At 47.5% G+C, this 25,083-nt stretch overlaps 1 protein-coding gene across 1 annotated transcript in view; it reads left to right on the forward strand.

Annotated features, from left to right (window-relative positions):
* Positions 1-25,083, forward strand: part of PLCG2 (phospholipase C gamma 2) — a 155,479-nt gene that overhangs the window by 38,196 nt on the left and 92,200 nt on the right. Inside the window, exon 3 of the mRNA XM_070500217.1 lies at positions 22,781-22,924. Within this exon, the coding sequence (XP_070356318.1) occupies positions 22,781-22,924 (144 nt within the window). The remainder of the gene's footprint in view (positions 1-22,780; positions 22,925-25,083) is intronic.

A 25,083-nucleotide genomic window follows, 5' to 3' on the forward strand; every position in this document is an offset into this window, starting at 1 on the left:
ACTTGCATCATTCCTTTAAAATCCACCTCCTCTGTTCTAGATGAGGGATCAGAAACTCAACTACCTATAGGAGGCCAGGCAGGTGACCTACATAAGAGGAATGGGCTGGCTCTAGGGGACAGCTGGTAACAAGCATGGGCTGCAGAGTGGGCGACATGCCGGGGCAGGTGGGAACCCTCGTTAGCAGGGGGCCCGTGCATGCCTGGTGCAAGGTGGGCCGGTAATACCCCACGCTGCAGGCTCGGGGGCGACAGACCTGCCGCTGAAAATATAGGTCATTATTGTGAAATCTCCTCCTTTTTAAAAAGTGCTGACTCATTTAAACAAATAAATACACAACAGGATCTTGACCTAAGAAAATATTTCTGCAGCTAGTTGCAGTTCCCCGGCCCACGATTTATGAAGTCTGCTTTAGACTGTTGAGGACTTTGGCGATTGTTGTTCTGTCATGTGGCATGGGGTGCTTCGTTTGCTTGTATCAGCCACGGTTTTGATCGGCGGGTCCTTATGACCTTGGGGTCATAAGGTCACCCCCTATGAAGTTAGACAACTCGTCCAAGAGTCAGTTTCCTCTTACAGAAGCTGACCAATATGGCCCCAGCCTTCTGAAGCTGCCGTGGAGAGCAGACAGTGCAGCATTTTCCAGAACGCCTACTGAAGGGTGTGTTACATAGAAGCTTCCAATAAAATGTGGATTTCCTTCCCCTCAATTTGCAGTCCTTCTCTTTTCCAAATTTTGGATTAAAAAACAAAAAAAGGAACTGAGAGAGGCCAGAGCCAGGGTTCATCACCGAAGGCCTCTTTCCAGGATGACACTGCCACGTCACCAAGTGTCCTGACGCCGGGTCCACTGTTTAGGGGTCTGGTGGGTTTGTGTTGGTCTCGTTTAGACTCGGCCTAGATCTGGAAATGCACTGGGGCAGTGTGGCAAAGCGAGAAGAGTGCGTGCTGCGAGAGAATGGGTTCCCAATCCCAGCAAGTGCCAAGGCCCTGTGGTCAGAGAGCATTTGCTGTGTTAAAAAGAAAAAAAGACAAGGGCAGGGTGTTGGGAGCAGAGTGGCTGGAAATGAAATCAGTGAGCTGTGGGCACGTGGCCATGATACTCTGCTGCATTGACTTTGTCTTGCGTATTTAATCTTTTTTGTTTTTTAATTTGAAGTAACACGTTAAATATTCAGTATAATGCATAATTATGAGATGAGCTACTGTGTAACCATCCGTCACATCCAGACCTACAGCATTGCCAGCTCCCAGAAGCCCCAGCTGTGTCCTCCCCATCACCCCTCCTCTCTTCCCACCAGCTCTTTGCTTTTCTTTATAGCTTGACCATCTACGTATGCAGCATTTTGCTTCTGGCACTGACTAATAGCTCAGGAAATTTCACCAATTCAGGTGACACAGATAGTCTAATGTGCCCTTTTTACCGGTTGCGTAATAACCCGCAGTGTGGCTGAACCACAATTAATTCAGCTATTTCTCTTCCTTGACTGTGTTTCCAGGTTTTTATTTTTTAATTTAGCCACTGCAAACATTGGGCTAAAGGGGCCTCATTCTTGCCCTATTATTACGAAACTAATACCTGCTCATTATAACAAACTCACATGATGTAAGTGAGAATAAAAAGATCTGTGCTTCCTTCCCCCACATCCTGGAGGTAATCAGTATGAGCCAGGTAGTGTGTCTTTTGCGTCTTTCCTGTGAGCATCTATATCTGTTCGTACACACACACTCATGTACGTAAGTTTATGTACAGTTTTTTAAACAGAAAGAGGGCCACACAACGCATATTGTTTGCAGCTTGCCTTTTTCCTTTATTGTCCTTTCTTGTCAGCATGTGTGGGTCTGTTCCACTCTCTTTTGCTGGCTGCCTGGTGTTCCAGAGGGTGGCTCTGCTGAAGTCCCCTGCTGGTGGACAGGAGGACATTTCCAACCACCAGAATAGAAACCGCCTGTCCCTTCACCTTCGTGCACCTGCGCTGATGGTTCTGTGGGATGGGTTCCCGGAAGTGGAAATCCTGGGTGCACACATGGAACGTGTTAATGGACTGCATCGTGTTACCTCCTGAGGAGGTTGTCACTCACCCACTGCAGCTGGTTTTAGAGGAATCATTGGGTGAATTCTCTGTTGTGCCTTTTGAATCTCTCAAACATTTCTAGTCTCAGGGATAGTCAGAAAATTATAGAAGCTGGGTTTTAATGATGATGACGGCTGGGCCTCAGCTCTGCCCTTTTTCTGTTCTGTGGTTTCCATCTATTCATAAATTTTGTTTATTTTAATTATACATGTTTGAGTTTTTAAACTATGATATATTTCAAACATATGCAGCAGAGCATAGAAAATAATATAAATGATACCTATGCACTGTGACCCAACTCTTATCATTTTTTTCATCATATTTGCTTGAGATCCTTTTTTTTAATTAAATGTTACAGATACGACTATAAAACCCTCTGTCATTTCTCCCAGAAATAACCACTGCCTGAATTTGGTGTGTATCCTTCTCTTTTCTGTTTTATGCTTTTCATCCATCAGGATAGCTAGAATCCCAGGTACCCATGACAGTTGGTCCGTGTCTTTTAAATAAGTCATTACCATTTGTATAAATTTTTAAACTTTGTGCAACTTTTTTCCTGCTCAGCACTTTTTGAAAATAAACTTTTAATTTTGCAATAATTTTTATTTACAGAGGAGTTGCAGAGGTAGCACAGAGAGTTCCCACATAGTCTTCCCCCAGGCTCCCCTATCTTACATGATGAATTTGCCCAAACCAGGAAATCAACATCGGTACGTGACTGTTAACTCCAGACTTTATTTGGGTTTTACCAGTTTTTCCACGAATGTTCTTTTTCTGTTCCATGTTCCGTCTAGAATACCACAACACGTATAGATCGATCTTTTTTCACTTGCTGTGGAGTGATCCATTGATGACCAGAGCCAGTTGGCTCACTCTTCTGATGCTGGACATTCATGTGGCTTCCCTGTCTCCTTTGCAGTGGCGAGCGGTGCTGCGGTGGGCATGGGTGGGAGCTTCTTGCAGGTGGAGCCTGAGAGGTGGACTCGCCTGGTGGGAGGGAATGCACATTTCCAGCCTAATTGCTGGATTGCCAAACGCTCTCCAGGGGCCTTGTTCTCCCCCTTGACGGAGTCCCTTCTTGGCGCCAGGCACTTGCCTCAATGCGTGGATGCAGAAATGAGCAGGACACTTCCTGCTTTCCGGGAGCAGGGAGGTGGAACTAAATAAATAATGGTAAGAACGTTCACCAAGGGCCACAGCAGACTTCAGAGGACCCCAGAGGGAGCCGGATGAATACAGTGGGTGCCAGTGGAGAGGGACGAGAAAGATGAGGGGATGGGGCTCCAGGCAGTTGCAAAGACTGTACAGGTGCAGGCTCCAGGCGGGTGGAATGATTGAATGTCTAGATGCAGAGCTGATGTGATCAGAATGTATAGGCAGGAGGGGTGAGGTGGGCAGGCACTGCGGCCAGGAAGTCTCCAGGGAGCATACGCAGCTCGTCCCAGCCAGTGACCTCCTGCTGTTCCTAGTACACCCCATGCATGTTTTCCTCTAGGTGGCCTTTGCACTTGCTGTTTGCTCTTGGAATATTTCCCCCCAGACATCCTCATGGATTTGCCCTTCCTTCCTTCAAGCCTCAGCTTGGAGGGCACCTCCTCCGAGGAGGCCTCCCTGATCACACCTGCTACCAGAACTCCTTTCCTGTCCTGTCACCCACCATGCCTTACTCTGTTTTGGTTTAATTCTTATAACACTTACCGGTACTAGAAGTAATATGCATTGATGTGCTTATGTCTGCCCACCTTGGAACGTAATTCCTCCAGGGCAGGGATTGGTCTGTTTGGTATCCGCAGCTCCCAGAACAGTGCCAGGCCCGTGGGCCCCCAGCACCTCTGTTGCCTGAATGAGTGGATGGACCTTACCGTCACCATGGTGGTCTGTGGATGAGAACAGCAAACATTTAGCACCAGCTGTGTGTCACGCACTCTGCTGAGCTCTTTGATGTGAACTGTTGTCTCCTTAAATCCTCACGTCAGCTCTGCGAGGCAGCCCCACTTATTGTGTCTCCATTGTACAGGGGGCAACGGGAGCCAGAGGGGGTGGGTGGCCGTGACACGGTGGCGTGGGATTTGGACCTCTGCCTGACACCGAGCTCCAGTTGGGAGCCCAGGCTGGGTCCCTGACAGATGCTGGGAAAGGGGGAGGCAGGTTGTGGGTTTTGGCCCCAGGCTGTGGAGTCAGACATGTTTTCATACCACCCGTGCTGGACTCAGATCCTAGTGCAGGGGGCACTCGAGAGGGACCTGCCCGGGCTGGAGGTTATTGGGGGACCCCTCTTGCCCCAATCCCGCCTTCTCTAAAAGGGAAGGAAGACTCTCACCTTCTAGCTCAGCTGTAACAGGAACTGCCACCCCCCACCCCCCAACCTTGGTTTGCAAAACTCTGAGCCTGGTGGGGAAATGAAGGGCTGGCTTGCTAACCACAGTGAAGACTTATTTGCAAAGGCAAAGCAGGGCCAGCGGGGCCCTTCTCTGTCCCCAGCGGAAGGGACCAACTTCTGCAGGCCATTGTCTTGCTGGAGCCGGTCACGCCCCACCACTGGGCTTGGGAGCTTGGGGACAGTTACCAGCTGTGGGGTTTGTCGTCTTTCAGCCTCAGGCTTCTCCTCTGTTAAATGGGAGTAATAATAATAATATTGTGGTGATAGCATGTGGCTCAAATGAGGAAATGCATGTAAAGCCTTCACTCAGTGTCTGACTCAGGGTGAATACTTGGGGGATGTTAGCCATTGTGATCGTGGCAGTGGAGGACGCGGTCGGCATCTCTCTCCTGGCCTCCGCTCCACACGGTAGCTGCTTTTTAGGAATAATCCTCAGGTTAAGCAACAAGCGGGTAAAGGACTTTCTCCTAATGCTTGCTCGTTTTTTCCTTTTAAGCAGAAGTTCCCACTTTAGTGAAATTTCCGTGAGCAGTCTGATAACTGAATTGACTGAGGGCAGAGTAAGGGCCAGACCCCGTTTCTATGAGGCTGAAGAATGAGATGGAGCCGGCCCTCCTGCTTTGGGTCGGGTAGGGGAGCCCGCGGGTGCCCCTTAGCTGTCAGGGAGCAGGCTGAGTGCCCGCACAGGAAGTGTTAACGTGCTGGAGGTCCAGGCATCCACGGTCAGGAACTATCTGAAGCCTTCTTGGGTGCCCAGCTTGCGCCGTGCTGTGAAACGAGTAGTTACCATAAGAGTGATGGGAACCAGGAAAGGGGAAGTCGAGGAGAGGAAGGGAAGCTGTCCCAGAGAAGGGGCCTTTGAGCCAGGCCTTTCCTTTCCCGGTCATGGGCTCCTCGCAGAACCTGCTCCTGGTCTGCAAAGAGGAGCATTTGGCTCGAGGCTACCGCGGCTGGTGTTCGAGAACCCCGGGATGAAGTCACCCTTCTGAGGAATGAGGGCTTTGCTGCTTAGAGCAGGACTTTCTAGGCCAAGAGGGCCAAGTGGTCTGTGACCTGGCCTGTGGAACGCTCACCCCAGGCTCTGGGAGGGGCTTCTGGACAACCTGGGCCTTCTCTGGCAGTCTGTCCACATCCCTCTGGGCCCATTCCCTTGATCATGACTCTGTCGGTCAGTCCGAAGGGTCCTGAGCCAGTGTTCTGGCCAACGTGGCCTCCTGCCGTGGGGAGGCGTCTGGAAACCCTTGGCCTGTCCTGATGATCACTAACGAGGTGAAAATGTATTTCCACCTGTTTTATCTAACGACTGACTCTGGCAACAGGAGCCCTCAATACTTTTGGCATCTCTGTCCGCCTGCTGAGACTTGGCTCCCAAGAAAGGACCCACCTTTAGCCAGAATCTAGCCCATTCACCCCAGGGTTTTCTGAGAAGCCGTTGTGTGAGCAGCCCCCTCGGAAGCGGAGCTGGGAGAGGAAGAACCAGGCCCACCTTGAGATGCCCCTGCATCACTGCCCTGATGACTTTGGCATCAAGGCCCAGCCAGGTGGCCCTGAGTGAATGACTTCACCTTCCTGAGCTGACTCTGGAAAATGGGGGTTTGTTCCCAAGGTTGGCGGGAGGATTAAGGAGACGGTGAAGTCAGCTCTGGCACCTAATAAATATTTTGTAAGGAGGGTCCGGTCTGTTCTCTCTCCAAGTCAGATGTTTCCACCCTGGACCTGACCTGGGCAGGGCTCCCTGTGCTGCTGGCAGAACTGGTAGGTCTGTCTGCGCGAGAGCCCCAACACAGGAGCCGGTGCGGGTGGGGTTGGAGAATGCCAGCTCTGGGGCTGGACCAGCAGGGCTCGGACCCCAGCTCACCCAACTTGTTGGAGCCTCAGTTTCCTCCTCTGCAAAATGAAGGTGCTGGTAACAGCAGCCACTCACCTCTTCGGGGTGCAGGAGGCAACAGTGAGATGATGGACAGCTGGCTGGTGGTCCATAGACTGTGAAACTCCACGAGCCACCCCTGCCTGTAGGGGTTTTGGGGCCGAGAGTTTTGCAAGGATGCTCCTGAGAGGAGGAATCCAGCAGGACCCGGTTGGCCACGGCAAGCTGTGAGCACGGGGGAGGTCTTCCTTGGAAAAGAGCTCATCTTCCCTGTGTTGTGGTTCAGAGTGCAGGCTTAGGAGCTGGACTGCTGGGGATCCAATCCTGGCTCGACCATTATGGCCTTGGAAAGCCATTGAGTCTCTGCCTCGGTTTCCCCATCTGTGGAAGGCAGGTGTTGGTCTTAGCCTCACATGAGCGTGCGTGGGCCAGAATCTCTGGTGTAGGGGGCCGGCCCCGTGGCCGAGCAGTTAAGTTTGCACACTGCTTTGGTGGCCTGGGGTTTGCCGGTTTGGATCCTGGGTGTGGACCTGTGCATTTCTCATCAAGCCATGCTGTGGTGGCGTCCCACATAGAAGAACTTAGAATGACTTACAATTAGGATATACAACTATGTACTGGGGCTTTGGAGAGAGAAAAAAAGAAAAAACAAAAGAGGAACATTGGCAACAAATGTTAGCTCAGGGCCAATCTTCCCACTCAAAAAAAACAAAATCTCTTGTGTGCTGCCTGGCTGTACCAGATGTTTCTATAAATGTGGCTTCCTTTCCCTTTTCTCCTCTTTGGTTTCCTCTGAAGCCAAGAGGTCCTTGGTAGGAAGATGAGGACCGGCGTTTTCCATGGGAGGATTCAGCATCAGTCAACCTTTAGAATTTTCTCTACCCCTGCTGGTCAAAGTTGAGATAATTGTCTATGTGCTTATTAGAACCTTATTTTTCCTATAAAAAAACAACAGCAAAAGATGAACCATCAGCCTCAAAGAATGGGCACATGTTTATGTGCAGTGCTGCTCGCTGGATGGAGGTCAGGGTGGGGTGTGAGGAAATGAGAGGCTGTCGTTCAGAGGGGGTCCACGTGTGCCCCTCTGCGGGGACCGTGAGCATGCAGACGCCTTGGGATGGTTCGTAGAAATCGTGTTCTCGGCTGTCGTCTTTGCCCTTTGTGAATGAGTGCGCCTCCAAGCCAGGCCCAGCTATGGGCCCCCTGCAGGCCTCTTCCTCTGGGGCTCCGTCACCGGCTTATCAGAAGGCTGCAGGAGCATCTATTTCTGGCCTGGCTGGAAATAGTATGGATCCTGGCGGAAGGCGGGGTACAGAGTTGGCTTCTAGAAGGGAGAAATATCCCAGTGACAGGGTTGGGATGCTCTCTCCCGTGTCCCCCAGGGGAGACCCTGCCTCAGGTGCCACGGCAAAGCATGGTTTCCACAGGGCTCAGGGAACGTGAATCGATGGTGTGAATTGATGGTGGGAGCACGGTTCCCTTCTCGGCTCCTCATTGGCCTTTTGGATCATGTCAAGGAAAACACCTGTTTGGTACTAACATGGTTTTTTTCCTTTCCTTCTTGATACTCTGTATTTTTCAATTGAAAATGTTTTTAGGATAATTGTAGATTCACATAAGGTTGTAAGAAACAAAACAGAGAGGTCCCATGTAGACTTTACGCCGTTTCCCCAATGGGAACATCTTGCAAAACTATGGTATGACGTCACAGCTGGGGATACTGCCGTCGATCAGCCCACGGGTCTTCAGATGTCCCCCGTTTTATTTGCGCTCTGTGTGTGTGTGTGTTTAGTTCTAGACAGTTTTGTCACCTGGATAGGTTTCCGTATCCCCCACCACAGTCAAGATATCCAGCAGTTCCGTGAACACAGGGATCCTCGGGTTCCCTCTTAATAGCCACACCCACCTCCGTTTGGAAAGTTTTCTCATGTCTCTTTTTGAATGACATAGTTTCCTTTAATAAGGTAGAACACGTACATGGTAAAATGCACAAATGGTGAGTGTACGCTCAACTTTACACGTGTGTACACCTCTTTGACCACTGCCTCCCACCCCCCAGATCGGATCTAGACCACCCACCAACCTCCAAGACCTGCTGCCCCCACGAGGTGAACACCGCTCTGACTTCTGTCTCCATCCAGGAGTGTCACACGGCCTCACTGCCTCTGACAGTCGCTTCTCTCCTTCCATAACTCAGACCCACGCTGGAGGCTTTGCCTTTGGCGTCGGCTATTTCTAGGCAGAGTTTAATAATATTGTTCTGTTTCCACTGACTTTGTTATTTTACAGTTCCTATTATTATGGTGGGTGGAACTGGTTTTCTTTTGAGGACATAAACTCATTCTTAAAATATGTCTATTCAAGTGAAAAAGGTGAGTCGATTTAAAGACAAATATTACACAGACAGTGCCAGCACCCTGCAGAGGTGGCAGGCTTGACCAAGTTGATAATCAAGTGACTGAAATTGGAGAAATAGTGTCAGGAGCACATATGGCTCCAGGAAAGCCCCAAACCAAAAACTGGTTGATTCAGCGGGGGGAAAAAAATCTATATACATTTGGTTTTTGTGCAATGAAGGCCCTCTGTATAATTTTGGTATGCAGTACTGGTTTAAAGGAAAGCAAATTACAAATAGGCCATGTGTAAGGTAGTGAGTGAGTCCTTCCTTTGATGCCGTGACAATTTTTATCATATCTGCATATCACCTGTTTTATACTAATCCATATTTTAAAATTGACTCACTGTTTTTAATTTAAATTTATATAGAAGGAACTGCTAGATGTGTATTTTTTCCAATTCATAATAAAATACATCACAATTAAGACATAACAAAATGTAGGTGCATTAAGTCATCTCCCATGTCAACATGCATGGGATCACTGTCATTTAGTTTCCAGTAGGAGAGAGAAAACATCGAATTTAAGTGACACTAAAACAATGAATATTTAAAGAAGTATTTGATGGTCAGTGTTTGGCGTTTTAGCTGGCCAGTTCATAAAGCTCTTTTTCTCATCTTCTCCTGAGTTTGGAAACAATTGAGGTAACTGATAAATGGCTCTGAGAAGGTCCGCTCTGTGTTTGAACTCCCTCGAGAGTCTGGCTTAGAGTTGATCTCTGGCCCCTGACCTCTGACCTGTTCACTCTGTCGAGCCCTGTTGGATGCCCACAGGTGTATTAGAGGCAGCCCCCCTCTTACAGAGGGCAGGGCATCTGGTTCCTGGGGGCTGGGTTGGACCAGAACTGGACAGGGAAGCTGAGCTGGGCAGGCCTAGTTCCTTCTTCTGGACTCTCCTTTCCGAGAGTGTTCCCTGCTTCTGGGGGAGAGAGAGTCCCCGCAGGGAAGAGAAACCCCATCGATTTCTCCAGTGTCACTTACAACTCTTAAACATGTATGAATCAATCCATCAGACATTTCTGCATGGTTACAAAGCTTTATAGGAACAGCTGCCTAGTTATCTGAGTGTCGTTTTCTGGAAGAATCTCTTCGTATAGAAGTGGGAAGCTGGGATATTCTCTGCTGGCCATCAGCACAGTCTCCACAATTATTTATTGTTTTTTAACACAGAAGATGAAGACAGCTGCCCCACCCTCCTTTTCTAGGCTTTAAAATAATTTTTGCTATCTAAAACTCATAGAAAAGTTTACATTTTGCCAAGTTCTTTCAGGTCTGTCTACCTGTGGGATGGATATTATTTCCCCATTTTACAGGTCAGAAAGTAGAGGCTAAGCCAGAATAAAGAAACGCATCCCGAGTATGGCTTTGACAGGTAGGGTGGACTTTAAGCACGTGTCTGCTAGGTTCTTCTAAAGCTGGGCTCTTTCTGGCTCCCCATCTGTTGAACCTTTTATAATTGCGTGTTCTGTGGTGCATCTCAGTTATTTATCTGGCCTTGAGGTCTGATGCTCCTCTGTGTGTGAAGTAACCCAACACGCTGGGTTTGTTAAAGCAGGGTCCTCCACTGAGCCATAGCAACACTGAGACAAAATGAAACCTCCAGCAGGGGCGGTGGTGTTATGGAAAGGTGGTACGAAAGAACATTCATCCCAATAGCTAAACAAACCTTGACTGAGACCTCCGGGGGCTCTGTGGTCTTTATTTAATGTCATTTCATCTTGTGAAGGAGGTGTGGTTCTCACTGTCTGTGCGGAGGAGGAAAGAGCAGAGAGGAGGCAGGTGACTCGCCCAGGCTCCCACACGCGGTTGGGGAGCAGAGCCAGGATTCGGACCGAGGTCCCTGCACTCCAGGACTCCTCCCAGGGCCTCCTTCCCACTTCATCAAGTTAACTCCAGCCTTCAGAGTTCAGCCAAGACCCAGCCCTCAGGGAAGCCTTTCTCCCCCTCGTGGGGGAGAAGTGCCGGCGTAGACTTTATTCTGCGTCTTTGAGGTGTTCAGCGCAATTGTAGGTTTACGCATTCGTGTGCTGGTCTGCACAGTGTCTGTCTTCCCTTCCTGGCTCTGAGCTTCCAAAGATGGGAACTGTATCTCTCTGCTTCATCTTGGCACTCAGGGTGATGCGCAGTAACTACCTGTTTGTTGAATGACTTAAAGAAAGATCTGGGTGGGAGCATGAATGGGAAGGTGTCCAAGCCTTGTCTGTCTGTCTTCCCCCAAATACCTGGGGAGCTTCCTTGAAGATATTTGTTAAGCTCATTGGGGATGGTGCCACTTGAGGTCGAGTGTGGAACTGGGGAAAAGGCCGCATGCCTGATGCGAGGCCAGGAGGATGTTCCAGGCGTGGGGAGCAGCCTGAGAGCGGCCTAGAATCAAGAGTGGGAGGGGAAAGGAAATAGGAGTTTGAAGAACAGGGTCATGGGGACAATGGGCAAAGGGGGTGGTGGAGTGAGGCGAGGAGTGGGAGGGGCTGAGAACCCCAAGCGTGTGTCTGTAGGTGATGGGTGGGGAGGGCTGTGGAGGGGTGGCCGGACTGAGGAAGACCCGAGGTGGTGCTGGGAAGGGGTTTGTGCAGAGACCGCCGCTGTGGTGGTGTTATCTCACTTCGTCAAGCAGGAAACACGGCTGCTGAGCCCCACCGCACGAGCGTTGCACCGTCTGAGCTCTGGCCACTGGAGCCTTCTTCGAAAATAAAGTCGGTCATCTTCATGACTGTGTGCTCTTGGCAAAACCTCCGACCAATGCAGATCAAGTCCCCCTGGCCCACCATGTGCCTGTCACCCTTCCCGCCAGTAACCCCTGTTGTCAACAAATTGGTGGGAATCTTTGTTTTTTTTTACCCCTTTTCTCATGCATTTGCACACATATGTACAGATGCGCAAATACGAGCATCCCTTCTTAGCTGAGCCTAGTGCTTTCCTGAAAACATGATGGAAGCATCATTTGTGGATAGTGGTATATTACATCATATACCTGGTGATGCGTTACCAACCAACCAATGGTAAGAAACCCACCTGATTTCCCAAGTAATACTTAACACCCTTAAATACCCAGAAACCAACCCATCAAATGTTTCTGCACAAATACAAAGCATCGACAACAACAAATTCCTAAGTATTTGATGCTTTAATGAGCTTGTTACTGGCCGTGTTTGCAAATAGTACGTAGGATACTATATAGTATTGGTTTTGAATTTTGATTTTTTTTTTTGTCCTCTAACTATTTTGTAACTTAATAGAAATGACAATGAAATAATCAGTTAAAAACTAAAGGCGTCATCTAAATTGTACCCCAGTTGGCAGTTTGCCGGTCAGCAGTAAACTGTAGGACACAGGAGGGACTCAGGAGGGTGGGCAGGACACTGCATTTGATGTGTGATGATTTTCAACACTGAGAGCACTGGGCGTGCTCCTCGCCTCTTGCAGACTGACGCACAGCAGTACTTTCATCGGCGCGTGCACGTGCATGTCCTCTGGCTGGCGTGTCATCTGGGTGGTGCATTTGGGGTAAAAACTGTTTGCAAGTTACAGTGGCTGTTCAGAGAGTGAGCATTTGAATGGTGATGGACACCTGTATCAATACGTGCATGCACATGTGTGTATGCACACGTGGACACACACACACAGACACAGGCACATACATCCAGTATCCTATTTACATAATTTGTTGTGGAGTTGTTTCCGTATCAGTACCCATGGATCCGCCTCTTCCATTTCCACATCAGATAAACTGAGAGACTGTTGTCTTACACCTTATATGCGTCCAGCTTTATTCAATTGCATTAATAATTTAAAAAATTATTTAAAACATAATAGCTAATGAGCGCTTAGAAGTACTGCATCTTTATTAAATTTACCAGGTGCCGTTTTCATACGCACGCATGCGCACACGCACCCGTGTACACAGACACATGCTCATTTAATCCTCCAAGAGCACTGTGTGGGGAGACTGTCAGTGCTCCTGTTGGTCACACGAGGAAATGGAGGCACGGAGAGGTGAAGTTCCTGCTCGCAGCCTCCCGTTATAAGCTGGGATTTGAACCCAGGTGGGCTGGTTCCAGAGTTCATCCACTGATCAACCAGCTACACGCTTCTCGTGTTCCCCTGGGAACATGTGACTTTGCAACCCCAGAACTAGGACTGTATTTCCTGCTGCAGGTCAGAGGGGCGGCTTGGGATTAACCTGGATGAGTGCAGCCGGCTTTACCGCCCCTCCCGCCTCGCACTCCACACCCATGGGCGGTGGGTTGTCGTTCAGCGAGGTGCCCCTGTGTGAAGCAGGATCAGGTGCTGAGCACATCAACAAAAGAGCTCAGCGGGCCCCTCAGACTCTGCTGATTACCAAATAGCAAACCACCCCCACCCCCCCGCGAGACATTTCCTTCCTGCTTCCTTGGGGCTCCTGGTAGTCAGAGGGGTGGCCGGACATTGGGCAGCCCTCTCGTGCCTCCGGAGCTGACCCTTGCTTGCTCAGAAGGCCTGGGAAGGGGTAGTGACAGTTGCGAAGCGCTTGGCGGTGGCTCCACCACCACCTTCTCCTCACGGAGGCCCCAGCCACAGGTGCACGCGCAGCAGGTGGCTGGCTAAACATGTGTGAGCATTCTCCCTGGCCTGGGTTGGTGGCTGGACAGCCCATGGCATGAAGGGGGCACCTCACAATTATGCTTGCAGCCCTGAGCATGTAGTGGGTAAAGGACTGCTTTCCACTCCTAGGAGATACCCCAGGGAATTGGAAACAGAAACTTGTACGCGAGTGTTCATAGCTGCACTATTCGCGGTAGCTGAAAGGTGGAAGCAGCCCGAATGTCCATTGATGGATGAATGGATAAATAAAAGGCGGTCTCTCGTGCAGTGGAGTACTGGCCATCAGTAGAAAGGGGTGAAGTGTGGACACATGTTACAACACGGGTGAACCCTGACAACATTCTGCTAAGTGAAAGAAGCCAGACACAAAGGACTATGATCCCATTTATAGGAAATGCCCAGAACAGGCAAATCTGTAGAGACTGAAAGTAGATTCATGGTTGCCAGCGGCTGCTGTGGGGCTGAGAGGGGGCTGGGGAGGGATCGCTCAAGGGTATGGCTTTCTCTCTGTGATGATGAAAATTTTCTTGAATTGACTCTGGTGATGGTTGCACAAGTCTGTGCATATATTAAAAGCCCTTGAATTGTACACTTTAAATGGATGAATTGTATGGTATGTGAACTGTATCTTAATAAAGCTGTTATATTAAAGAAGAGAGAGCATGCTGATTATCTGTACTCCCAGAACCACCTGCTGGCCCAGGATCCCCTTGGGGTGCTGGATGGACAGGAGCAGTAATAGCTCGTCCCGTCTCCATGTAGCGGCTCTCCTGGGGGAGCCCGGAGAAGCTGTTCTCTTCAATCACTGGGATTGGTCTGCATCCATCACTGTTCTGCCTGAACTAGAAAGATGCTGGGCCTTTGATCCCTGACACCTGCTCCTTCCTGCATCCCGTGGGGGCAGCATGGAAACTACCAGGTCGGTGACCTGATGTCGCAGAGGCTGCCGCAGGCTGACCCGATCTCAGTAGCGGTTGCTTCTGAGTGTTGAAGGCAGCTCGGTGTGAACACTGCAGCCCTCAGTCCGAGGGCTGGGAGTTAAGGCCCCTGGAGGCAGCCGTCAGTCAAAAGCAGATGGGATTGGGGATGAATCCCCTAGGTGCCTCCCTCCTGGGTGGGGCAAACCCTGAGGGACTCTGAGAGTCCTCCATGGGGTCAGCTCCAGGTGCCTACTGGGTACCAGCTTGATAACATAGCAACCGCCTTATCAGCTCCTTCCTTCCCTGTCTCACTTCCCCACTCCTCTACCAGTTTCCTGGGATCACCTCCCAAACCAACTGCTTGTGCTCAAACCCTTGTCTCAGGGTCTGCTTCTGGGGAAAGCCAAACCAAGATACCCGAGAAACGTCCTTCATTCATTCCCTGGATATCTGAGCTGCTCCGAGCCAGGCTCTTCCGTAGGCAGCAGTGTGGCTCCAGTTGTGAATGGGACAGACACGATTCCTGTTCCCCTGGGGCTTAGAGGAGAGCGCAGAGACCCGGGTAAACAAATCACCCTATAAACGGAGATGGTGCTGGTGAGCGACTTCACAGGACGGATGTGGAAATGACAGGATGGGTCAGTGCAGCAAGGTGGAGAAGGAAGGCAGTTTGGAGGAGAAGTCACTTAAATGAGATCCGTGCCGGGCAGGAGGCAGCTGTGTACTTGTGCGTGTGTGCACTTGCGTGTGTGCACGGTGGGACTTGCTGGCGGGGCACAGTGGGAAGAGGATCTGCATAGCCTTGTGTTGCTTCTCAGAGTCACCTGCTTGACCACGAGAAGGGTTCAAATCCTGGCTCTTCCACTTGCCAGCTGGTGACCCTGGCCCAAGGTCCTTCGTGTCTTCATGCCTCCATTTCCTCATCTGTATAATAGGGACAGTCACTGTACCTGCCTCATAGTGTTGTGAGGACCGATGAGTCAGTGTAGAGGTGCTGTCTTGCCCCACCCAGATCTGGTTACCATGCCCGCGCACCTCTCTCCCAAGAGGCCAGCCTCCCTGCCTCCAGGAAGACCCACATCCCTGGTGTGGTCCGTGCTCCAGAGGCTCCGTGTGACCAGGCTGAATGAAGCCCATCCTCTACTGGGACTACCGCCTGATTTAGCTTTCTTCTCTGGCCTCATCCTGCTCCCGCAGTCCCTTCTCCTTTGAGGCCCTGCCCGCCCCCCAACACCTGAACAAATGTCTCTGCCTCAGGCTTGGGTTCCAGGGAACTCACCTGTGACAACATGCAAAGCATCAGCACTGTGCTGATGAATGAGAGTTTCACATGGTTACTGATGCCTTTATTTTTATCCTTGTGGATGAGGCCAAGGTGTCTGTAAGACTCGTAAGGGCCAGGACTAAGTACATCTAGCAGAATGTCTGGCTAAGGGTTGAACGTGTGATGAATAGCTAGTCCTTCATGGATCGGAAGACTCAATGTGGCACTTCTTCCCAACGTGATGTATAGATTCAACACAATTCCAATCAGTGTCCCAGCGAGTTATTCTGTGGATACTGACAAACCGATCCTAAAGTTTATATGGAGAGGCAAAAGCCCCAGAATAGACAACGCAATACTGAAGAACAGAGTCAGAGGATGACGCCACCCGGCTTCAAGACTCACTGTAAAGCTAGAGTTATCAAGACAATGAGGTGTTGGTGAAGTAATAAACAGTTAGATCAGTGGAACAGAGTAGAGAGCCCAGAAATAGACCCACATAAATAGAGTCAACTGATCTTTGACAAAGGAGCAAAGGCAGTCCAATGGAGAAAGCATAGTCTTTTCAGAAGTATGATGAATAAGCCAAACACATCTGGGGAGAAGAAAGAGGGAAGGAGTCAAGATGACACAATGGAGGCGACCAGTCCTGGCTGATAAGGGTGGATGCCTGCCCGCTCCTGGGACAGGACTGGCTTCCAAAGTGAGGTTGCTTGCTTGTGCTGATGAGAAAGGCAGTGTATGGATGATTGGGGCCACTTGCATCATTAGACTGGCTGTTGTTATTTCATTCTCTTTCCATCTGCCATGTTTCTTTCTCTCTTTCTGACTGTATGTGTGCGTGTTTGTGTCTCTCTCCCTCCTCATCTGGGTGGCTTGTCCTCTGTTCATGTCTGGTGTGTCTGTCCCTCTTTTACCGTGTTTGGGTGTCTCCATTTATGTTCATATCAGTATGTGTCTCTCTCCCTCTTTGTCCCATTTCCAGTTCTGTCCCTGTGTCCTCATCTCACTCTGTCTCCTTCCTCTATCAACAACTATTTATTGGGTTCCACTGTGTACCACCTACTTTGCCAGGGGTGGGATACAGTGATGAGGAAAGGAGCACCATCCGTGGTAAACACTGTGAATCCATGATTCACACCAATAAGCACTTGCCTCTGTTCAGTGCTATGGGGGAGAGGGGCTTAGTCTGTAGCATAGCAGGAGTTGAAGGGTTTTCTGTGAGTTTGATGATGATGGAGCTGAAACTGGAAGGAGAGCTTGGAGCTAACCGGGCTAAGAGCATTCCTGGCAGATCCAACAGCACATGCTGATGTCCTGTGGTGGGAGTGAGCACCACGCACTTGCCAGGGTGGCTGGAACGTGGAGAGTGAGGGTTAACACTGGGCCTTGTTCTTAGTCCCAAGGGCACTGGCATGCCATCAGAAGGTTTGAAGCCCAGGAGTGGCCTGAGCATATTTGTATTTCATAAAGATGGCTGGGGGTAACTTCTGGCTACTTCACTAGACCAAGCAGGAGATAACGGTGGCTGGGATTATGGTGTTGACCATGGAAATGGATACAAGTTGACAGATTCAGGAGCAATTTAGAAAGTAGAATTGATAAGACTTGGTGATTGCCTGAAGACAGTGTTACATTATCTGGAATATTTTCTTTAGTTATGTACATGGATCAAGTTTTTATTATAATTTTGCTGTAAGTTTGATAAAAGCTCACAGTAGGCCAATTCAGATATTCTCTCAGAGATATTTTATGGAGAAAGAGATGGTTAGATAATCATTGTTAGACTAGATAGGAAAAAAAATAATATTTCCTTAAAGTCACTAGACTCTTTTTAAAAAGATTATTTTATTGAGGTCATATTGGCTTATAACTCTGTAAATTTGAGGTTTATATTGTTATATTTCAGCTTCTGTATAGACTGAGTCGTGTTCACCACTAATAGTCTAGTTTTTATCTGTCACCATAAATATGTGCCCCTTTACCCCTTTTGCCCACCCCCGACTCCTTTCCCCTCTGGTAACTACCAATCTGTTCTCCTTATCTATGTGTTTGTTTGTTTGTTTATCTTCCACATATGAGTGAAATCATATGGTATTTTTCTTTCTCTGTCTGACTTATTTCGCTTAGCATAATATCCTCAAGTTCCATCCATGTTGTCACAAATGGCAGGATTTGTCTTTTTTATGGCTGAGTAATATTCCATTGTATATACACCACATCTTCTTTATCCATTCGTCTGTTGATGGGTTTCCACGTCTTGGCTGTTGTGAATAAAGCTGCAATGAACATGGGGGTGCAGAGATCTCTTTGAATTGTTGATTTCATGTTCTTTGGATAAATACCCAGTAGTGGGATAGCTGGATCATGTGGTTTTTCTATTTTTAATTTTTTGAGAAATCTCCATACTGTTTTCCATAGTAGCTGCACTAGTTTGCATTCCCACCAGCGGTGTATGAGGGGTCCCTTTTCTCCGTATCCTCTCTAACACTTGCTATTTCTTGTCTTGTTAATTATAGCCATTCTGACAGGTGTAAGGTGATAACTCATTGTAGTTTTGATTTGAATTTCCCTAATAATTAGTGATATTGAACATCTTTTCATGTGCCTGTTGGCCATCTGTACATCTTCTTTGGAAAAATGTCTGTTCGTATCCTCTGCCCATATTTTGATCGAGTTGTTCATTTTTTTATTGTTGAGTTGTATGAATTCTTTATGTATTTTGGAAATTAACCCCTTGTTGGATATATGATTTACAAGTGTTTTCTCCTAGTTGTTGGGTTGTCTTTTCCTTTTGTTCATGGTTTCCTTTGCTTTATGAAGCTTTTTAGTCTGCTGTAGTCCCATTTGTTTAGTTTTCCTTTTGTTTCCCTTGCCCAAGTAGACATGGTATTCAAAAAGATGCTCCTAATACCAATGTCAGAGTGTACTGCTTATGTTTTCCTCTAGGAGTTTTATGGTTTCAGGTCTTACATTCAAGTCTTTAATCCATTTAGAGTTAATTTTTGTGTAGGGTGCGAGATAATGGTCTACTTTCATTCTTTTGCATGTGGCTGTCCAGTTTTCCCAACACCATTTGTTGAAGAGACTTTCCTTTCTCCATTGTATGTTCTTGGCTCCTTTGTGGAAGATTAGCTGTCTATAGATGTGTGGGTTTATTTCTGGGCTTTCAGTTCTGTTCCATTGATCTGTGTGTCTGTTTTTGTGCCAGTACCATGCTGTTTGGTTCCTATAGCTTTGTAGTATATTTTGAAGTCAGGGAGTGTGATGCCTCCAGCTTTGTTCTTTTTCCTCAGGATTGCTTTGGCTATTTGGGGTCTTTTGTTGTTCCATATAAATTTGAAGATTCTTCATTCTATTTCTGTGAAGAATGTCATTGGGATTTTGATTGGGATTGCATTGAATCTGTATTTTGCTTTAGGTAATAGACGTTTTAACTATGTTTATTCTTCCAATCCATGAGCACAGAATATCTTTCCATTTCTTTATGTCTTCTTCGATTTCTTTTAATAATGTCTTATAGTTTTCAGTGCATAGGTCTTTCACCTCCTTGGTTAAATTTATTCCTGGGTGTTTTATTCTTTTTGTCAGGATCATAAATGGGATGTGTTCTTGAGTTCTCTTTCTGCTGGTTGGTTATTAGTGTATAGAAATGCAGCTGATTTTTGTGTGTTGATTTTTGTACCCTGCAATTTTGCTGTAGTTGATTATTTCTAATAGTTTTCTGGTGGCTTCTTTAGGGTCTTCTATATATAGAATCATGTCATCTGCAAAAGCAGTGACAGTTTACTTCTTCCTTTCCAATTTGGATGCCTTTTATTTCTTTTTCTTGCCTAATTGCTCTGGCTAAAACCTCCAGCACTATGTTGAATAGGAGTGGTGAGAGTGGGCACCCTTGTCTTGTTCCTGTTCTCAGAGGGATGGCTTTCAGTTTTTCCCTGTTGAGTATGATGTTGGCTGTGGGTCTGTCATATATGGCCTTTATTATGCCGAGCTACTTTCCTTCTATACCCATTTTATTCAGGGTTTTTATTATGAATGCTACTGGATTTTGTCAAATGCTTTCTCTGCATCTGTTGATCGTGTAATTTTTATGCTTCGTTTTGTTAACATGGTGTATTACATTGATTGATTTGCAAATGTGGAACCCTCCCTGCATCCATGGAATAAATCCCATTTGATTTTGGTATTTTAGTGTATTGTTGTATTCGATTTCCTAATATTTCGTTGGGGATTTTTACATCTATGTTCATCAGTGATATTGGCCTGTAATTTTCCTTTTTTGTGTTGTCCTTGTCTGGTTTTAGTATATGGGTAATTTTGGCCTTGTAAAATGAGTTAGGTAGCATCTCATCCTCTTCAATTTTTGGGGAGAGTTTGAGAAGGATAATTATTAAATCTTCTTTGACTGTTTGGTAGAATTCTCCAGAGAAGCCATCTGGTCCTGGACTTTTGTTTTTTGGGAGGTTTTTGATTACTGTTTCAATCTCTTTCCTTGTGATTGGTCTACTGACATTCTCTGTTTCTTCTTCTTTTTTTAGAAATGGTTTGTCTTTTTCTTTTTAGATTGGCACCCGAGCTAACATCTGTTGCCAATCTTCTTTTTTTTCTTTTTTTGTCTTCTTCTTTTCCCCAAAGCCCCCCAGTACGTAGTTGTGTATTCTAGTTGTGGGTCCTTCTGGCTGTGCTATGTGGGACGTCACCTCAGCATGGCTTTATGAGCAGTGCCATGTCCTCGCCCAGGATCTGAACTGATGAAACCCTGGGCCACTGAAGTGGAGCATGTGAACTTAACCACTTGGTTACAGGGCCGGCCCCTCTCTGTTTATTCTTGATTGGGTTTTGGGAGGTTGCACGATTCTTTTTTTTTTTTTTTTTTTAATTGAGTTATTGAGAGGTTACAATCTTGTGAAATTTCAGTTGTACATTAATGTTTGTCAGTCATGTTGTAGGTGCACCACTTCACCCTTTGTGCCCACCCCCCACCCCACCTTTCCCCTGGTATCCACTAAACTGTTCTTGGTCCGTAGTTTTAAATTCCTCATATGAGTGGAGTCATACACAGATTATCTTTCTCTCGCTGGCTTATTTCACTTAACATAATTCTCTCGAGGTCCATCCATGTTATTGTAAATGGAATGATTTTGTTCTGTTTTGCAGCTGAGTAGTATTCCATTGTATATATGTACCACGTCTTCTTTATCCATTCGTCTGTTGCTGGGCACTTAGGTTGCTTCCATGTCTTGGCTATTGTAAACAGTGCTGCAATAAACATTGGGGTGCATAGGGCTTTTGGGATTGCTGACTTCAGGCTCTTTGGATAAATACCCAGTAGTGGGATGGCTGGATCGTATGGTAGTTCTATTTTTAATTTTTTGAGGAATCTCCATACTGTTTTCCATAGTGGCTACACCAGTTTGTATTCCCAGGTTGCACGATTCTAAGAATTTATCTGTTTCTTCTAGGTTTTCCTATGTGTTGGTGTATGGCTTCTCATAGTATTCTCTTATACTCCTTTGTAATTCTGTGGTGTCTGTTGTAATTTCTCCTCTTTCATTTCTGATTGTGTTTATTTGAACCTTCTCTTTTTCTTAGTGAGTCTGGCTAAGGGTTTGTCATTTTAGTTTATTGTCTCAAAGAACCAGCTTTTAGTTTCGTTCATCTTTTTTATTTTTTCTTCTCCTCCCGAAGCCCCAGTGCATGGCTGCATATCCTAGTTGTAAGTGGTTCTGGTTCTTCTATGTGGGACGCCACCACAGCACGGCTATCGACTGACGGGAGCTGCGATTCTGTCACTGGGAAGTGAACCTGGGCCACCGAAGCAGTGAGCACCGAACTTCAAGCCCTAGGCCATCAGGGCTGGCTCTTTCTCTTGTCTTTTAAGTTTCTGTTTTGTTGATTTCTGCTCTGATTTTTACTATTATTTCCTTCCTTCTAATGACTTTGCTCTTCTTTTTCTGGCTCTTTTAGCTATAGTGTTAGATTGTTTATTTGAGATTTTTCTTCTTTCTTGAGGTAGGCCTGTATTGCTATAAACTTCCCTCTTAGTACTACTTTTGCAGCATCCCATACATTTTGGCATGTTATGCTTTCATTTTCCTTTGTCTCCAGGTAAGTTTTGATTTCTTCGTTGATCCAATAGTTGTTCAGGAGCATGCTGTTTGGTCTCCACATATTTGTCATTAAAGTCGCTAGACTCTTGACTGGCAGTCAGCTGGGTAAGTGGGTAATGTCTGAGAACAAACCTTAATACTTTTAATGTTCTTGGGTAACTGCTGAGATGGTTAAGTCAGTGCTAATTTCCTCCTAGAAGGTGTGAATTTCGGCGCACACAAAGGATCGGTGTTGTGTTGTTTTTGAGGAGTGAAGATAAAAGGACTCCCAGGTTTCTGGGGGGTGGGTGAAGAGTGGGTATGTGTCCCCCACACCTCTCTACCCCGCAAGGTGTAGAGACATCTCCTCCCCCATAATTGATAAGTGGTTTTTAAAACTTTTTAGTTTGAAACAATTTTAGACTCATTTTGACAGTGCAAAAGTAGTACAGAGTTTCTGTGTGCCGTTCATTCTGCTTCCCCAGTGGTAACATCTCTCGTAACCATAGTTATCAAACGCAGGAAATTGACACTGGTACAAAATTGTTAAATAAACTACAGGCCTTGATTGGTTTTTGCCATTTTTGACATGTGTTCGATATTTGTTTATTGTGTTTTCATTTTGGTGCATAGTTCTATAGAGTTTTATCACATGTGTAGATTTGTATAACCACTGCCACACACAGGATGCAGAGCAAACGCTGTTTATTGAAAGTCTTTTCACATTCCTTCATGACTCTTGTCCCCCAAGCTGTTTTCAGTCTAGCTAGACCCGTGGTAAGAAAGCAGAAGCTTTTCATTCATGCCATCACCCTCCCCCCTAAGTTCATTCTCTGCCCCTTCCTCCTGTTGCTACGTGTGAGTGACCTTGGACCTTCCGTGCTGTTTCACCCCAGACACTAAATGCCTTTGTTCACCTGTCTAGACCCGGTTCTGACTTCTTCTGTAGCCCGGGTCAAAGCTCAGCTCTCCTTCCCAACTCCCTCATTTCCAGGGTTACCTCACTCTCCCGTTGCTCTGTTCAGTGCAAGAACTGAGATGTATGTCCCGGGACTCTTAGGGTCACAAGTGACGGAAACTCATTTCACACTAACCAAAGCAAAAGGAAAATTTATCGGGCTGCGTGTCTGGGGTGCGGGCGTGTGGCTGCATCCTCAGGTGGTGTGAACTCCAGCCTCTCATTGGCTCATGTTAATTTTCTTTCAGTGGATATCATGGAAATAAAGGAAATCCGCCCAGGGAAGAGCTCCAAGGATTTTGAGCGTGCGAAAGCCGTCCGCCAGAAGGAAGACTGCTGCTTCACCATCTTGTACGGCACCCAGTTCGTCCTCAGCACACTCAGTTTGGCAGGTGGGTGCACGCCCACCGTGCTTTTCTCCTTGCTGTGCCCTAGTTTCCTCCCCAGGATGCTCTCCAGCAGCAGGATGGTCACACCTGCCTACCCACTAATGTGTGTTTGGGGGCATCATAGTTTTGAATCCTAATCCTGCCCCTTTCTAGCTGTGTGCCTTTGGGTAAGCTGCTCAACCTCTCTGAGCTGCTATTTGTTCAGCTGTGAAACAGGGAGAATGGTAATGCCTACTTCATTGGGATGTGTAAGGATTATGTTAAGGGCCTGCCTGGTTCATGCTGAGAGCTGAAGGCGGTTTATACTTTTTATCCTGGAAAGCCTGGCTTATACCATTTACTTGACTTAACTGTCCTGAAGGGACCATCCTGAAATCCTCTATCTCACACATATAAATGTGCACGCGGCGCACACATACATATATATGCGGCACACACAGACATGCGTGCATATCTACAGCACACACATGCGTGTACACACAGCGCAGAGACACACATGCATATCCACAGCACACACACATGCGTGTACACACAGCGCAGAGACACACATGCATATCCACAGCACACACACATGCGTGTACACACAGCGCAGAGACACACATGCATCCACAGCACACACACATGCATGTACACACAGCGCAGAGACACACATGCATATCCACAGCACACACACATGCATGTACACACAGCGCAGAGACACACACGCATATCCACAGCACACACACATGCATGTACACACAGCGCAGAGACACACATGCATTCACAGCACACACATGCATGTACACACAGCGCAGAGACACACACGCATATCCACAGCACACACACATGCATGTACACACAGCGCAGAGACACACATGCATATCCACAGCACACACACATGCGTGTACACACAGCGCAGAGACACGCATGCATATCCACAGCACACACACATGCGTGTACACACAGCGCAGAGACACGCATGCATATCCACAGCACACACACATGCATGTACACACAGCGCAGAGACACACATGCATTCACAGCACACACACATGCATGTACACACAGCGCAGAGACACACATGCATTCACAGCACACACACATGCATGTACACACAGCGCAGAGACACACATGCATATTCACAGCACACACATGCATGTACACACAGCGCAGAGACACACATGCATATTCACAGCACACACATGCATGTACACACAGCGCAGAGACACGCATGCATTCACAGCACACACACATGCGTGTACACACAGCGCAGAGACACACATGCATATCCACAGCACACACATGCATGTACACACAGCAGAGACACACATGCATATCCACAGCACACACACATGCATGTACACACAGCGCAGAGACACACATGCATTCACAGCACACACATGCATGTACACACAGCGCAGAGACACACATGCATATTCACAGCACACACACATGCATGTACACACAGCGCAGAGACACACATGCATTCACAGCACACACATGCATGTACACACAGCGCAGAGACACACATGCATTCACAGCACACACACATGCATGTACACACAGCGCAGAGACACACATGCATTCACAGCACACACACATGCATGTACACACAGCGCAGAGACACACATGCATATTCACAGCACACACATGCATGTACACACAGCGCAGAGACACGCATGCATATTCACAGCACACACATGCATGTACACACAGCGCAGAGACACACATGCATATCCACAGCACACACACATGCATGTACACACAGCGCAGAGACACACATGCATTCACAGCACACACATGCATGTACACACAGCGCAGAGACACACATGCATTCACAGCACACACACATGCATGTACACACAGCGCAGAGACACACATGCATTCACAGCACACACACATGCATGTACACACAGCGCAGAGACACACATGCATATCCACAGCACACACATGCATGTACACACAGCGCAGAGACACGCATGCATATCCACAGCACACACATGCATGTACACACAGCGCAGAGACACACATGCATATCCACAGCACACACACATGCATGTACACACAGCGCAGAGACACACATGCATTCACAGCACACACACATGCATGTACACACAGCGCAGAGACACACATGCATATCCACAGCACACACACATGCGTGTACACACAGCGCAGAGACACAC

The sequence above is a fragment of the Equus asinus genome, chromosome 28, assembly GCF_041296235.1.
Source record: "Equus asinus isolate D_3611 breed Donkey chromosome 28, EquAss-T2T_v2, whole genome shotgun sequence".
NCBI classification, from domain to species: domain Eukaryota; kingdom Metazoa; phylum Chordata; class Mammalia; order Perissodactyla; family Equidae; genus Equus; species Equus asinus.